This window comes from Psittacula echo (assembly GCF_963264785.1).
Source record: "Psittacula echo genome assembly, chromosome: 14".
In the NCBI taxonomy this organism is placed as follows: Eukaryota; Metazoa; Chordata; class Aves; order Psittaciformes; family Psittacidae; genus Psittacula; species Psittacula echo.
Genome location: NC_137750.1, coordinates 9,133,589 through 9,150,572, shown reverse-complemented (window position 1 = coordinate 9,150,572; position 16,984 = coordinate 9,133,589). Strand labels below are relative to the sequence as shown.

Below are 16,984 nucleotides of genomic sequence, written 5' to 3'. Positions count from 1 at the left end.
CAGAATTGCCTGAAGGTCAGAAATCCCAGGATCAAAGCTGCGGGTCAGGAATCAGCTGCATGGGTAGCCCTACACACAAAAATTTAAGCTCAGAACTACAGCTGCTCCCTCAGGACACCAAACATCCACATTCTAACATCAATTTTTAACCCCAACTCCAATCACATCTTGATTCTCTGCTTATTGGAAGCCAACCTGCCCTAGGAAGATGCTGAGGTGGATGGATGGTGAGGGAGGAGCAACTCGGCTGTGGGGGCAAAGGCATCTGCAGGCAGAGGACTCAGAAACAGCTCAGCCACCATCACAGCTCTACCATGACTCGCTGCACGTAACTTTCCTCCTCCACACATCCTTTTCTCTGCCAGTAAAATGAGGTGTCAAACACTTCCCCTGCTTATAGGAGCAGGAGGGGTATATTATTTAATGTTTTTACATTTTAACTGTACTGTAAAGAATGATTCAGGCACTATCCATAGATTACTGAGATAATGTCTGCTGTTCTTAACTATCAGGAAAGAAGGAAAGTTGCAATCTTAGACTACAAGGAAGCCCTGGACCCGTGCAATTGAAGGGTTTCTCCTATTAAGTCTGCGTCAGAAGTAGCCAAGGCAATCCAGTTTCAGAAGGTAGTAACAGTCTTTGAATGGTTTTGCCTATATCTTACAATTATATTTAATAGTGGCTGCAGTAGAGAAATCGAAATGGAACTTGAGCCAGTGTTTAGGACATAGTTGAGTGCCTAATGTTGCAGATCAGTGTACAATAAAGTTTGCAAAAGGGCTTTACAAACTGCAGTATAACTCCATCTCCATCTAAAGAGATGCTGCAATTACCGTTCTCTCTTCCATCTCCAAGTCAGACACCCACAGAAAGAGCAACAACAGTCCTAAAGTCAATTACAGGAGTGCCTGAAGGCTGTAATCTGTGAGGGGTCAGCAGTTAATACTGAGATTAAATTTCCTCTGAGCTCCCCCTCTCCCAGTCTCTTTCATATGAAACATTCAAATGCATTTAATGGAGAACTATGAAAATATCAACAAAATATGCCTGCTGTGTTCTGCTTCTGCACATCAGAGGAGAAAGGTACCCAGCACAAATGCACTAAATTAATTTAAAACTAAGATGTAGAATCAATACATAAGTGACAAAATCTTATTGGCTTACCCTTTTAAACCTTTGTAAGGGACTAAATAACTCTAGACCAACACCTACCTTTCTGCCAAGCCATGCTCTCCAACAGTCAGCTCTACAGAGGGGCGGCAGGAAAACTAACAATAAGTTCATTTAAATAAACCCCATGTGTAGGAACCACCTCTACTTGATACAACTCCATGATGACACATTCCTCTCCCCAGGTACCAAGTGGTCCCAGTGCAACTCGCTCCTCTAATGGGTTTCTGCAGCTGCCAGCAAGGGGAAGGTAAAGCACCTGGCACCACCAAAGAGCTCAGTCCTGGCAAAGGGCAGAGTGAAATCAGTCCTGGCACAGGTGAAAACCGTTTCAAGCCATGGAGCACTGCTTGCAGCCTCTAAGGAAGCTTTTCTCTCTTGAAACACGGCTCACACAAGGAGACACAAAGCCTATTCTGTGGGTCTGGCTGAAAGGCAGCATTGTACATGGAACATGGCATGCTCGGTGTAACGGAGCTGGGCAGCAGAGATCTGGGCCCAATCCAGAACCCTCCCTTGAGTCACTCACCCCAGTGATACAAATCTTCAGCCTCTGCTATGAAAATCCTCACAACAACAAAGGCAATTGCTGCCACTTGCGTAACGAATACACGGGTAGGCACAGGGCTGGGATGTGATTTGTGTTGGGGTAGATTCTCCTTGGAAAGCTCAGCCTGCAACTACTAAGTAACCCAAATCTCCATGCACCAACCCCAGCACCACCAAGACCTTGAACAATAAGCAGCAGCACAGGAGAGGATTCGCAACATGGTCTTACACCTTATGCCATAAGTAATGAGCCATAGCGTTTGACCCACTACAACACATGCCCAGGCAGCTGCCAGCCAAACCTGAAAGGTCTTTGTCTGGATACTCAGGCCACTTCTTATGACCTCTATACCATCACCAGAGTTTATTACACAAAGCCGACCTTTCCCCAATGGCATCTCTTGCAGTCAGAGGACTCCAACACCTCTTGTCCAGAGGGGATCCATGGCACTGCCATGTCCCTCTAGCCCAAACCTGTCCTGACTATTTGCATTCTCTGTGGTGAGCATCGCCTGTGCGGGTACCTCCCTCCCCTGGCCTGAGCAGTGGGATCAACAAAGGGCCAAGGGAGGATGCTCTGGGGGATGTCAGAATTCCAGCCTTATCTCCAGCAGCTGAGATCATGGGTAGAAAATGTTTCTGTGTTGTCTCATCAGGCTTCCTGTTGGCACCCCTCTTCCTCTCCATGAAAGCACCTCTTTTGTGAGCAGTTTTGGAGCCAGAGAAAAATGTTTGCCGGTACAGACTAAATGCATTTACCATTTCTGAGACATTAGATCTGAAATGGTGCCTGTTCCTCAATCAGCTGTGTCTCGAGCAGATCAGAGGAAGCAGCCCCAGCTGCATGGAGGGATGCTGCTGCTCCTTTGGAAACCTGCTGTTACACCAAGCAGTCACTCACTGCACCACTGCTGCAAGCTGATGGCCACGTGCTTTGGTGTCTGCGTAGGAATGATGCCTACTACTTAGGATCATAACCAGAGGTCTTCAGAGACCTGGGTTTGACTCCTTGGGAGTCACAGACACCTGTGAGTTTGGGCAGCGCCCACCTGAGCGTTTGCGTGTTAAACATCTGCATGGGAGCCCCAGAAACTCTCCACAGTCAACAGAGGAGACAGGCTCTGTAGCCAGTGAGTCACTTCCATCCTGAGATGGAGGTGGAAGATAGGGTGATTCATCTGACAGCGACTGGCTGGAGACAGGCTGCAGGGACCAGCTCTGATTCAGAGAGGCTTTTAGGTGGCTCAACTTAGGAACATTCAATCCCATCTTGTTTTTTTCCGGGCCTCAGTCCTCTGTAATAGGGGATATTAGCTGTCTCCTAGCTTTCATGTCTGAAAGACTGCAAACACTTCCAGGAACAGGAAAAGCATTCTGATCATCTGCACAGTCATTACACAAGGAGCAGGAGTCAGGATAGCTGATTATGCCCCAACCTGGGTACACAAACCAATGAAGCAGCCTGTTCCACTGCCGCTCAGTTTCCTCAGCAATAAAGTGGTATAAGCATATGTGTCTTTCACGGACAATTAATTCCCCATGGACACTTGGGAGGGCTTTGGGAGCACAGGTGAAACAACTATGTTCATTCACAATGGACATCCCCTGGAGGAGCCCCAAGCCCCTCTGTAGGGCTCTGCCTGGGTGATATAAGCACAGAGCAAGGCCACTGCCAGGTAGACACAGAATCCAGGAGAAGGTGAGGAACAACCATGTCCCTCTCCAGAGGAAATTGTCACCGCTTGTACCCCAAGTTTCCTGTGTGTAAACAAAGCAATGCCCTCCAGGGCCCTTGTGCATCTGTCACCATCAGTTTATTTCATAAGAAAGTGAAATTGAATAAAGAAAAACCACAGCTGAAACCATGTTTAATCTTGCGAAGATTATGGTTACATGATTTGAAAAGCAGAGGAGGCTGTTAAGCTCCTGAAGCAGAGGTCTCTACTTGGTTTAGAGTCTTGTTTTGTCCATAATCTATAGGCAACAGGGCTTGGATGCTTACATGATGTTCTGAGAGACTATGCCAGAGCAGTTTTTAATCCAAAGCCTGATCTCCCAGCTGTGTTTTGACCTAAGGATACATCTTTCATTATCCATCAGAAATGGGAAATAGAGAGCTTATAAAAGATGAAGATGATCCCAAGTGGGGATGAAATGCTACTATGTTAGAGAATATTAGAATTCAAATTAATCCTGAGACACTGGAAATGCCCAACAAACAAACAAGCAAAATCCCTGAATAGGATGCAGTGTGATTCAACAGTGACCAGTGTACAAAGGTCTAATCTACTCACTAGACTTCCTCAGGTCAGTGGTTCCTATAGAAGATTCATATCCCAGAAGGGATATATCAGCTGCAGAAATAGCTTAGGGTGACAAGTACTCTGGGCAGGGGCTTGCAGGGAGGTGGAATGGAGCTGACTGTACGCTGAGGTGTGAAAGGCAGACTGTCAGAGCTGGGTAAATAGGAGAGCCTGCATCATACAGGCTCAGCCCCAGGAGAAGTTCACCTTGTAGAAGATAAGGATTATACCTGTGCCCTTTGCAAACCTGCTCAGTAGATCCTCAATGGGAAAAGCCACCAGGTGCCAGGCAGAGCAGCCCTGGTTCAAGAGTTCATTTACACTCAACCAGTTTGTCTACCTGGGTTCTACCATGCCTGTAAGCTTCCCTCCTGCATCAGAGGCCAGGACAGCTTGGCTAGATGAAAAAGCAGGGAAGCCTGACCATGCATGGCCAGTCTTGCAGCTAGCAGCCTGCTCCCATCAGATCAGCAAGGCTGTCTGCTTCAGCCTGCTCCATCCCTGCAGGCCTGTGAGTGCTGAGGGAGCAGCAGAGCCTTGTGGAAATGCCCAGACCTTCTCCACTCAACAAGTTAACAGGAGATCCTCCAGGCTCTGTTAATGAGCCACGATTTTGCCTTGAAACTGAATACCTTGGAACTGAACAAGGTGCTGCACGGCACCTGCTCCAGTTCCACGTGACAGCCAGGGATTTGCTTACAGAGAAACGCAAACAAACCCACCCTGGCAAGCGTTGTGCTCTCCTAGAGGTTTTATACAAGGTCATTTCCAGATGGAAAGCAGGAGAGCATGGAATAGTCCTGGGTAAAGTTGCCGCCCAGTGCCTATTCAGGCAGCTCTGGCAGCTCACAGTCAATGGGGAGAAGGTGGTGAGGAGGAAGGAGAAAAGCCACAGTATCTGAGCAGCCCCCTCTCCATACGCAGTGACAGTTTAGTGCCATACTGAGCACGAGATAAGTATTTTTAACACCACATCTTCTCCTTTCCTAACCCACTGTTCTCCATCCTGTGATACCTTTTGTGTCTACAAACCATGTAGATTTAAAAGGATACGCAGCTTCTCATCCAGAATGCTCCTGACCTAAGACACCAGTGTGGTTTTTTGCCTGTGGTTGTCATTTCTGCTGTCCAGATGAGTAGAGTTAAAACTTCACAGACTAAGGAATGCTGAAGAAGACACCATTCCCACATAGCCTGGTGTCTATCTGACAAGTTCAAAGAGAGACCTGTGCCCTCGACCTGTGCTGTGACTATACAAGGAAGCTCTGAAGACAAGGCTACAAACTCCTGTTCTACTTATGGGAGAGGTAGATTTCTATGCAGATGCACAGCCTCACTGGGAAGTGTTCACAGAGTGGAAATTATCAATAGAAATGTCTTTCTGTAGGCACAAGAACTTACATTACCTCATCAGACTATTTATAACAACATTTGGAACAAAGAACTGTAATTGTAAAACAATTCAGGGGTTACTTGTATAGCTCTTACCTTCCCAGAGGCAACCACAGCATCCCTCCCAGTATGTCCCAGGACAACTTCTGGCTATTCTAATTCATCCTAGCACATAACTCTCTGAAGAAATCGTTTCCTGTCTGGATGTTTTCTCTTGCACCCTTACAAGATTTGATGTTTTCTGCTCTTTCCCCCTCAGAGCAGTAACGCAGAACCATGTGGAACCTGATTCACCTCCTGCCCCCATCTTCTCCACCTTCAGTGCCTGTTGGGAGATAGCTGCAGAAATGCTCAAAGTATCTCCTGTGGTGACTGAGGAGGAAACACACTCATTTCATCAGTGAAGTCACTTCCTTCCTTGAGTCTCTGCTCCATCCCCGAGCCCAGGGGCACTGTGGACTGTGCCATGTGCTGGGTCTGCATCCCCCTCTCCTGCCCTTCCAGGCCCAGCCCTTGCTCGTGCCTCTCCACTTTCTTGTACTGGTTTTCCTCACCAATCTCCACCAGTGTATGTGCTCTGCCAAGCACATCTTCTGCTTTCCCACCCACTGACCCACACTCCTGTGTACACCTGACCTGTGGGAAACACCTTTGACCCCGGCTACGCATCTTGGTACCAGTCTGTCCATCCAATGGAGGGGCTTTGGCTACAGGGGCTCTTGGCTTTCCTCCACAGAGCTAGGAATGAGAACACTGTTTATTTTTACCCATGACTAAGCTCCTAGCCAAGGGCTGTGTGACTATGACCCAGACCAATCTTTCAGCTCCTTGCTTCCCAGTGTCCAGAGCCACTAACCCTACTTCTGTGTTACAAACTCTGCCAACAGCAGCCCACAAACTGTCCACCAAGGAACAGGAGCAGTCTATAAAATGGTTTAATGCAGATGCCTGCAATAATCAGCACCCAGTACATTGGAGGCTTTTTTGACTTATATCAATTCCCAGGGGCTCCCATACTTATATTTGTGAACCACAGGACATAAAAGACTCAGTAAGGTCTGAACATTAATCCAGACATATATTATGAAACAACTTTTTACTCTTCCCTCTCCACCACGGCTCAAGCACAGGGCTCTCATGTTTCCCATGATGCTCTTAAACTTAGCAAAGCCAAACACAAAAAAACCCCAATGCAGCCATAGATGTACTCTTTCCCTCTCCCCACCACATACACTGTCTGAAAAGCCTGACATTCATTTAAAACACTGTTGTCTGGTGCTGATTTCCTGGAGAGCGGCTGATCCATGAAGAAGCACATGGAGAAGAGCAGGTTTGAAACCTCTACAGATGGATCAAACTTGCCAGGGCTGAGCTCATCCTCCCCAGTATTAACTCATTAACTGCAGGAATCAGCTGTCAGATTATTTCACATCACTGTTCGGAGGTTTATCTGACAAAAACCCACTCCAGGAAATAAATCACAGCCATGTGCTGCAGCTGCCAAGAGGGACGGGAGGGACCACCCAAGCCATGACATTCCCCAACATCCCACAGCACTGACAACCTTTCTGTGCTCAGATGTAGGACTCACCAACTGAAGCATCTCACTTGTCAGGACAGCAATTTGGGAAAGCATTTACAGATGCAGATGGAGCTGAAGGACAATTAACATTGAAGGGCAATTAGCTACAGTAATGTTGGTCCTTCAGGCTATGTAAGTCTGGGCTGTTCAGAAAACACTCAACAGCTCTGACAGTCATAACCTATCTGCTAACAAAAATTATTTTAAGAGGCATTTGAGATCCCATAGTAGGATATGGTGGGTTTAATACATCTTGGGCACACTCCCATTTCTCAGTATAATGCCCAGTTTGATAAAACATACTCACAAACATGAGAAGGCAGGACACCAGAGGGGAAAAATCCCTTCATGCAGCAGACAGGGCTGCAAGTGCACGTAATAAAGGTCTGAATTTAAGGATTTCCTGGTGCTCCCAACAACTGACCTTAGATAAAAGCAATACAGTTCACATGACTCCTTTTACCACTAGAACACTGAAAATCAGTGAGGTCAGAAACCTTCCCCACAACAAACCAGAGGATGAGGAGGATTATGGTATTTCAGGATTGGACTTGCAACAACTTTCAGTGCTTCAAATTAAATTATATGTCGGCAATGAACCACATCTCATCCTCATTCCTACTGATTAAATGTATATAGAGAGATTTTAAGTTTAAAAATTAATTAAAAGTCATCTTGGAAGGAAGATGGGAACTGAACATTAAGAGAGCAAAGTGTGTGTAGAGTGCTGGTGATACTGCCAGCCACAGACAGTGGCAGGCTGGGAGCTCCTCACCAGCTGAGTCAGTGGGTGACACTTGCTTTTCTGCAGCCCAGGGCTGTACCTTTCCTGCAGGCAAAACGAAGCCTCCAGCTTCTTTAACACAGCCTTCCATCCGCCTTAAACTCACCTGAGCAAACCCCCTGCCACCTCCCATGGTCTATTATGTGCAAGCCCTTTGTCCTGACTTGTAACACACTAAGATCTGTTATTCTTCTCGGCAACTTTTATTCCTACATGTCCGGGCACTTACAGCTCAGCCACTGAGTCATTCAGCAGCAGCTCTCAGCAGTAACCGCTGAGGGCATCTTGCTTTGTTTCTAATGTCTATTATATAAAGCTATAAGCAATCCCTATTTCTCTTGATAGCATCAAACCAAAGCAAACTTGCACCTAGGGGCTGCTCACAAGGATCAGAACTCCAACTTGCTCTCCATGTACGTGCATGCAAAGCTTCCCTGGGATCCCCAGGAAGGTTGCAAAGGGACGTGACTCCAGACAAGCTGAGGGAGCATCCGAGTGTCAGAGTCCCTCTGTGCTCCCAGCAGTTGCTTTGGGCTCAGCCCTGGAGGGCCTCGGGGAGAACTGCTGTGTGCTGAGCTTTTCCCAAAAGGAGCTGGTTCCTCTGCAGATCATCCCTCAGTGAGCACTCTCTCCCTTGGGAACTGGAGCCGTTATTCCCTTGGTCCCCAGAATAGCAGTACTCCCACACCAGGAAATTACAGACTTTCTTGAACATTACTGTAGCCTTTTTAATTTCCATTATGTCTTTATCTGTCTCCTCCCCTTACACTCCTTCTCTAAACAAATCTCCGAGCTGCACAAAGTGTTTCCTGCGAATAATACTCATCTGGCATGGACAAAGAGAAGAAAAATAGAAAATCCCTTCTGCTGCCAGTTCCAGCTTGCTATCATCCCTCCAGCTTAACTCCCATCTGCTCAACCTGGGAGCCTAGAAGGCAGCATGATGTTTGAGGGAAATGGAGGGGACAGTTACATACTCTGGGCATCAGATTTGAGCCAGCCCTACCTGAAATTAAAAGCTCGGGTCATGGAGGTAACTTATATTGTGCTTCAGACTGCTGCAGTGCTAGGACTTGAGTGCTTGAGCAAGAACTGCACAAGAAGCCCCTTTTGCCCAGCATGGCCAGATGTTTTCACAAATGTAGCAGCACTGGGCAAAAGCTTTCTTTTCCTGTCCTCCTGGTGCCATCCCACCCTGATGCTGGGCTCTGCTCTAGAGATGTCTGAATCCCTCTGAGCCCCATGAGAGGCTATTTTGTCCATGTGACAGTGGAAGCTGTCTTACAACACAAAGCCAAGATTCCTTTTCAGAACTCCTACAGTGATGGACCAAGTGCCCCATCTCACAGCAGCTACAAGAAAGGCCTTTGCAAGCCTGTGCCATCACCTGAGTGATGAATAAACACAGAATAAAGCAGTTTCCCAGGCAGCTATGACTTCCCTCTCTGAAACATAAACCCTTTAAAGGGTGACTTTTGCTGCCCTCGTCACTGGTAAGTCATTGCAGGCCAGTGTGGGAACAGGCTGACTCACCAGTGACAGTGCTGCCTCTCTCCCACCACACCACTGATTGTGGCATGTGATTTCCATAGGGAATGATGGCTACACAAGCATGGCTGCTCTTCCAGAGGACACCAGGACAAAGGAGGAAGAGAAGATCCCTGGTTTGTTGTTAAAGACACTGGCGTGGCCAGTGAACACCAGGCCTAGGGACTGGTGGATACCACCCCGTCCTGCATGGTACCAGGGAGCTTACAAAAAAGAAGCAGACACTTTACACATCCATCTGACAGGTTAAATCTTCCCAAATCATTGCTATACAAAGTCATCTCCTCTTTCACGGTCTTTGCCCTGGGTTTGGATCCCACCTTATGCTGCAAACCCCACAGCGTCTTCTGTCCAAGATGGAACAGGTTAGCCTCACACAAAGCACCCCACTCGCTATCTGACCAGCAGCACTGCTCTTGGGAGGGATTTCCCTGCAAGCAGTGAGCACACAGGGAGGTATTCTCTGCAGCAACATCTCCCCATTCCACATGGCCTCACTTCTCTTTGCTCACCCCAGGTGGGGATAGGAAGATGATTGGTGTTTCAGAGAAGCAGATAATCACCCCATTGGGCCACACATGACTTTTTGTTATTTCTGCATATGTCTGCATTTTGTGGTTTCTTATTTGGCTTTCTCCATATGCTGGATTCCCTTGCTTCTCCAAACTATTTCCTAACAGGTGTTGGGATGTTTTGCTACCTGAACCAAAGCTCTACCACTGCCTGTACATGCCAGCCAAATCTGCCCATGATGGAGCACCCAACCAAACCCGTCACACTGATCCTGCCAGCCCAGCACAGTGTGGTGCCGATGCAGGAGAACCTGCTATAGGAGAATCTTTTCATAACAACATTACGTCAATCATCACGAGCCATCAGAAACATGTGACAGCAGACTCTGTTGACATTTAGGGGAATATATTCTGTCATCATGGTACTAAAATGTAACAGTTATGCTTTTTGATTGAAAATCTCGTGATCCCACCTCATTCTTAGCAGCAAGGAGGCACAGAAGTAAGACATCCAGGACTGATGCTATCAACAACTCTTGATAGCTGTTAAGCCAGAGAAACAGACGGTGAGGCCCTTAAGGCAGCTGAGAAGAGTCTGTTTGAGGATCAGGGTGCTTTTGTCCAGCAGAGACTCCAACAATTTGTGGCATTTGAGGAAAATCACAGACTTCAGTACCATGAGGGAGGACAGGCACATGAGAAATCTAATTCTCCAAAACATACAACTTTTTCATTTTAAAAGTAGTTAAAAGAATTGATAAAGGATTTTAGCTGTTGACCACACAGCGCAGACCTGGCCAATGCTGCCTCTTGGCCATGGCGTTGGCTTGGGAGGATGCTCTGTGGCACTGCCCTGCTCATAAAGCCTTTGCTTCTGCTGCCCATCACACACCACTCATCGAGGAATTCAGAAGCGGAGGGAGGGAAGGACTTTTCTACTTCTCCTCTCTGCAGCACTCAAGACAATGGTACCACTCTCTCTGCGCATCTCTAAATGTTGCTATAGCTCAAAAAGAACCTTTGGGGCAGCAGGCAGTGGGAATGTCAAAGGCTATGTCCAGCCTTGCATGCAGCAATGGAGAAGTGACTCAGGCAGAGAGATAGCAGGGAGCAGCATGACGTGGTAAAAAACAAAACAAAGTAAGTGAAGAAGGTTGTGAAAGAAACCCCACCAGACAGAATGTGTGAATGTGAACAGGCACCATGACTGCTGTTTACTGGCATGGAGGAGATGTGGCTGTCCAAAATAGTGAGCAAGTGTTTATCACACAGGAACTGCATCACATTTGTTCTCTCTTTTCTTTGGGGCTTAAAGAAAGGATGGGGCCATGAACATTTGGTACCAACCAGCTTTCACATGGATCTGAATGATGCAGATCATCCACACAGCTGACCAACCCACAGAGCTTTCAGCATCCTGAAAATCAGATGCAAAGCCCTTTGTCTGTGCACCAGCTTTGTGCTATTCTTGGACTAACAAGTTCATTTTGTACTCCTTGTTATTTTCCTTCCTGCTGTTTCAGTAACATGAGGTAACACAATGCCAACACAAAACCATGTCGGTAAAAACTTCCACAGCCTCAGGCAAGAGACCGGTGTTTCTGGGGCAGCTCACCCCATGATGGCCCTGCCAGCACTACTATCCCTCCTCTTCCCTCTACTCCTGGAATCCAAAACTCTTCCCTCACCCTTTTCCTTCCTCTTCACATTCCCCACACTCACACTTACTTTACTAACGCTTCCACCCTGCTCTGCCATTGATGGGAAAGGAAAGGAGCCCAGGCCAGGTTTCACAGCTCTGCTTGAGAGCAGAGACCTGTAAGGGGGAGAAGGCATGGATGGGTGGTAGCAAAAGAGCAGAAATGGCATCCTCTGGGCAAGGTGAGAGGTAGGAACCAGCTGTAAGCAGAACAACAACCCAGCACATAAATATGTGCCTCTCATAAAAGCAAACACAAGCCAAATAAGCAGCATGCTGGCTCCTCCACCTGTGGTTTCAGTGGTAGCTCTGCCCCACCAAGCAGTGAGGACACAGGATGGAACAGAAACCCTGGCATTTCTGACTGCAGTGGGTTTTTCCACTCCTGCTGTTCTACAGAAGCCTTCCTGAAGGTTGATGCCTTTCCTTATTACACCTTGTATTTGCTCAAGCACTGCACAGCCGTGCCAGTGGCTGCTGTGCCTCTCCATAAACCAGTTTGTTTACCAGTTTGTGAAGTTTACTGCAAAGTGCTTTAGCACATCAGGGACAGGCAGAGCTGTTTCACACAGAGATAATGGGTAGAAGTGGGGCAAAAGGACAGTTCATTCATCTGAGCTGGTGGAGGCATTCATTGCTTGCACTGAATTCAGGTTTTGAGCAATTGATTTGAACAGCCACAGACTGAGGATCCAGCTTCTTGTGATTGATTGCAAGTCCTCAGCACAATAATCTATCTCGTTTTAAAGATCTCTTGTTGGAAGGTTTTGAGGAGTAAGAGCTGGCTGTGAGTTTGAGCTGCAAAAAATGGCTTTTTAATTCTCGTGTATTTCAAAACAAACTGTTTTGTATTTCTGTCCAAAATGTCAAACTAAATCAAATGAATGTTTTGTCCTTGTTCCTGCCGTTTGGCCACTGAACTTCAAATATCACATCAGTCTGAACAACTCTGTTCGTTTTATCATGGCTTAAACACACGGTGCTAGCTAGACAGGAGATGGGGTCCTGTTCAGGAGAGAACAACATGGCTCGGCAAACAACAGGTCATCTCTGTCCAGTCAGCAACCTTTGTGATAGTGAGGTTTAAAAGCCATTGAGGGAACTGCACTGTGCAGTGTGAGCCTGAAAAAGATCCAGTCTCAGTGTTTCCAGAGGACTGGCTGTGCCAGAGATGTACTGAGGCCCCCACCACAGGCACCACACATCCAGTCACAGCCCCTGATGCTTTTTTTGGGGGGGGCAAGTCTATCCACCACTTCTTCGTTGCACTTTGATGAACTCCATTGACTGCCAGATGAACACTCACTGCGGTGTGCCCCTGTGCTATCACAGCTGCACACTGCAGCTCTGCTCACCCCCAGCAAGAGCTCACTTGCTTTTCTTCTTTACCAGCTGCACATACTGGAGTATAAACAGGGAGCCTTTTGGTGGGGTACAAACCTGATTTGCCCCGTTAGTACCAGTAACTGCTGCTGGATTGGGCCAGAGCTGCAGGTATTCAACATCTACAGGATGCTGTGTGGTGGCGGCACCAAGGCAACACAATGGAGCTGGGTCAGGAGAGAACCCTGCGACACTATAAACCAACATCTTTCCTCAAAGCTTCCCAGTCTAGATAATGCCAACAACTTCAATTTGACTAATATTCTATTGTCATAATATTCTATTCCATGTTTTATAGGGAATCATTCTATGAGTCACGATGTGGGAAAAAAATATTGTTCCTAAGTCCTACTGCAATGATCAGATCAGTTTTCACTCTTGCTCCTGCAGTTTTCTTATAGCCTTGGCTCATATATGAGGAGTTATTTCTCCCTAAGTGCCTAAGCAATAAATCAGGAGTTCACAGTTTAGGTAAGAGGTATCACACAACCACTATGGATAATTCTGGAGGCACTGTAATGATGACAATCCTTATTTCAGTGCACGCCAACACCTTACAGAAACCTGAAACTGCAAGCAGTCCTTGGCCAAAACAATTTGCACCATCCCTAATAATACTTATAAGTAATCGTGTCATTTATCACAAATCCTGCCTACTGCTTCTTTGGCAATGCAATTGTGCTTGAGTAATGGAAAAGGAGAGTTGAAAAATCCTTTATAAAAATAGTATTCCAGGACAAGTAAAACATCTCAGGAAAAACCTCTCCTTGCCTTAAGCATCTGAAATAACAGACATCCCTAAAGCAAACATGTAAGAGCTGGCTTCAGCAGCAGTTATTGCTCATTTTAACTTGCTATGTAAATTCTCCTTTTCTCCCTCTCCCCTCCTCCTCCTGCTGCTGCCAGGAAGTCCCAGGAAAGAGAAGTGCTACCAGGCTGAGCTGCATGTGCCCGCGGCTACGGCACAAAGGTCTGAGCCTCTCTGCTGGTAAGAGGTAAAGCATTCAAAAGCAAACTCTTTATTTCAACCACACCTATATGGCACGTGCTCAAAAGCCATAGCAGATGGGTAATCATTCCCCTGAAGTACTTTAGAAAAAGTAAATCTCTCCTGGGGGGGGGAGCAGCCTGCTAACAGGAGAACACTACAGCAGCTCTGCTGTGTTTGTAGAGCAGGACAGAGCTGGAGCTTCAGCCTTGTGAAGTCAACTGAGATCCTCCAGCTGGGCTCAGTGGGACCCAGTCCACAGAACAGATCCAGAATATACCGGAGAGGAGCAAACAAAGCCAGCAAGGGATGCTCCCTAACCTCAAAAAGTGTTCCGAAGATGCTTAGGGTTTCCTATTGTCATCATTTTCAGGAGTTTCTCAGCCAGGCGCTCTGTTTCCAGCCTGTCAGAGGTTGTCAGCAATGTGCTTGAGAAGCACAGGGTTTGCAGCTGAGAAATCACTTTGTCACCTCACCAGTTTCTCTGGCAGTTGGAAGTTCAGAGGCCCTGCAGCACCCTGTACATCTTACTCATGTCTTGGAGATGCAATCTGGACTCCTGGTGCAATTCTCCCAAGCAAGCTACCATCACTGTTCCACAACTTGGAAAACATCCACTTTCATGGGGCAGGGAGGGTTGACAGAGGTGGCAGCTCTCCAAAGGCACAGTGGGTGATTAATCCAGCTCCTCTCTGTCCAATCAATCAGTGAGAGGCAAGGCCCCAGCACTGCCTGGCCAGGAGCTGACACATGAATGTGAAGCCTTTACTACATGAACATGAGAGCTGCTCAGAAGAGCTGCATGTGCTTTGTGGAAGATTAGTGCAGGTAATAAATAGTGCAATTATCCTGTTGCTTCAGTCTAGCATATCCTGGCTAGTGTAATTCTTCTCTGCAGTGTACCAAGGGAAATCTCAGAGCAAACAGTGTTTCCAAAATACAACTGCAGTCCCTTTGAAATAAAAGTACTGGCCAGATGTCAACAGACCTCAGTTGCAACACCGAATGAAGGTGGATTTGTGACCAGGGACACACCAGTCCCATCACGGGCTTTTGCTCCACTCCAGCACAACCAACCAAAGCAAGCAAAGCAATTAAGGACCACTTGGCCTCATCTGCAAGAAGTCATAATAGCAGGTCACACAGTTACTGACAGCTTTTCCTTATGACAGCCAGTTATCTCCAGACCAGTTCTGGCACTTCTCCAGGGCTGCTTTAGCCACTGTCTGCACATCAGGAGGCCTGTACAAGTAACAGTTCTTCCTACACACAATGCACAAACGTTAGTACCCACTTTAATCCATTACAACATGCTAATAATCATGCTTAGGCTTTCTCAGGTTCCTTAATAAAGCCTCCCTGGCAGTCTATTTAGCAACACTAATGAGAAATGTGCAAGAGAGAAACATGACTAATTAATTTTAACAATAAACAGGCAGCAGCATCACACAGGGAATTTTGTGTGTAAAGGCAAACCCCCAGCTCCTGTGGCTAATGAGCTCAGGCAGGGTTGGCCATGACATGGCTCGAGTGGCTGGCAGCACAGCAGCTGCCACCAGCATCCCTGTCGTGGCTCAGGATGTTAGAAGGCCATCATGGTGACACCACATCCCTGTAGCAGCTGGGGCAAAGCCAGGGCAGAACTGGGCTTACAGAACACATGGTCACGGGCTGGTAGCTGGAATCAAGCAGAAATCAGCTGCAGAGCAAAGTCCTTCACCTTGAGGAGCTGCCAGAGGCACCTGAGCTTTACGGGGTGAGCTACAGACATATCTCCTCTTTTGTAGGAGTTGTGTCCACTCTATTGTGCGCCTGCCACTTCTTGGGACTGTTGGCAGGATTTTACAGAAAACTCAGAGAAATAACATCAATCAGTGCTGCTTGCTCCTGTGTTAGCTGGGGAGGAAGGAGCCTGGTGAGCCTGCAAGAGCAGAGGGTACAAAGCCCTCACCCCACAGGGCAAGATGAAACAGGATGGAGAGCAGGGAGAGGAGAGTCCTGCAGCATTAGGAGATCCCAGCTCTTCAACCCTCCATTTAGAAGTCCTTCCGGCCCCAAAGAAAGCTGGTGTCACACACAATGCCACCATTCCATTTCATTTCAAGCTGCTGCTCAACACTGGAGCTTGCTCTATGCTGGCACAGGTGCCTTCTGAATAACAAGCTCCATGCCACCAACACTGAGTTCTGCCTGGAACAAGTTGCTTCCCTGGATTTGTTTTGCTTTTTAAGCCTTTTCCACTGAACAACAGGGTTTGTTTACACACAGTAAAATAGCTCACTCTGTTACAGAGTGCTTGGAGGGAGAGGGGCTTGTGCAAGTTGTACCTTTGGGGTTTTAAACCTTTTTCTTTCCCAGTAGAGACCCACAGAGAAAGAGGCGAGAGAGAAACAACAGGCTGTTCCTTGCTCACCTGAATACGAGGATTTCTTCATGCCGTCGCTTCGAGCTTTGACATAGGAGCTGGGTGAGGCGTTGGGTCCCTGGGGTTCCGTGCAGCAGGTGTGATCCTTTTGTCGGTGCAAGCAGGGATGGGGAGGGGACGCGCACGGTGCCACCACATCCAGGCGCGTGGCTCCAGCCGAGGGGCAGCCCAGCGCTCCAATTAATTAGCACACACCTTTCCCAACCTCACACAGTTATGGGCTGTTCCAACTCTTCCGGCACCGGCAGGGTAGAGCAGGGCTCAGCCTCCCTGGCAGCTGCATGTTATCCCCCTGGAAAACAAATGGTCTCGGATTAGTCCTACCAACTCCCAGCCCTGGAAATCCCAGCGTATTTAGCTAGTGCAGCAAAGGGAAGGGAGGGAATTTCACGCCTCCAGACCAGCACACCCCATGGCTTTGATTCGGCTGTTTGCTGCTGGTGCAGCTTAGGTCAGAGCTACTCTCAAGTCAGGCAGCTTCTAGTTCAAAGTGCATTAGTGGCCTGTCAGCATTCTGCAATGTAAACACCTCTTTCCTCTTCATACCTACATGTAAGGGACTCATTCAAGGCTGTAAGTTGAGCAAAATGCTTACACAGGTTTGCAACACAGGGAGAGCTATGTGCAAGCAGTTACTCACTGCTCAGTA

At 47.5% G+C, this 16,984-nt stretch overlaps 1 protein-coding gene across 1 annotated transcript in view; it reads right to left on the bottom strand.

The window, feature by feature from the left end:
* SEPTIN9 (septin 9) overlaps positions 1-16,345 on the bottom strand; it is a gene marked incomplete at its 5' end in the record, with an annotated part of 133,312 nt that extends 116,967 nt beyond the window's left edge. The window contains one exon of the mRNA XM_080629684.1: positions 16,324-16,345. Coding sequence (XP_080485810.1) covers positions 16,324-16,345 — 22 coding nt within the window. The remainder of the gene's footprint in view (positions 1-16,323) is intronic.
* Positions 16,346-16,984: the final 639 nt, after the last annotated feature.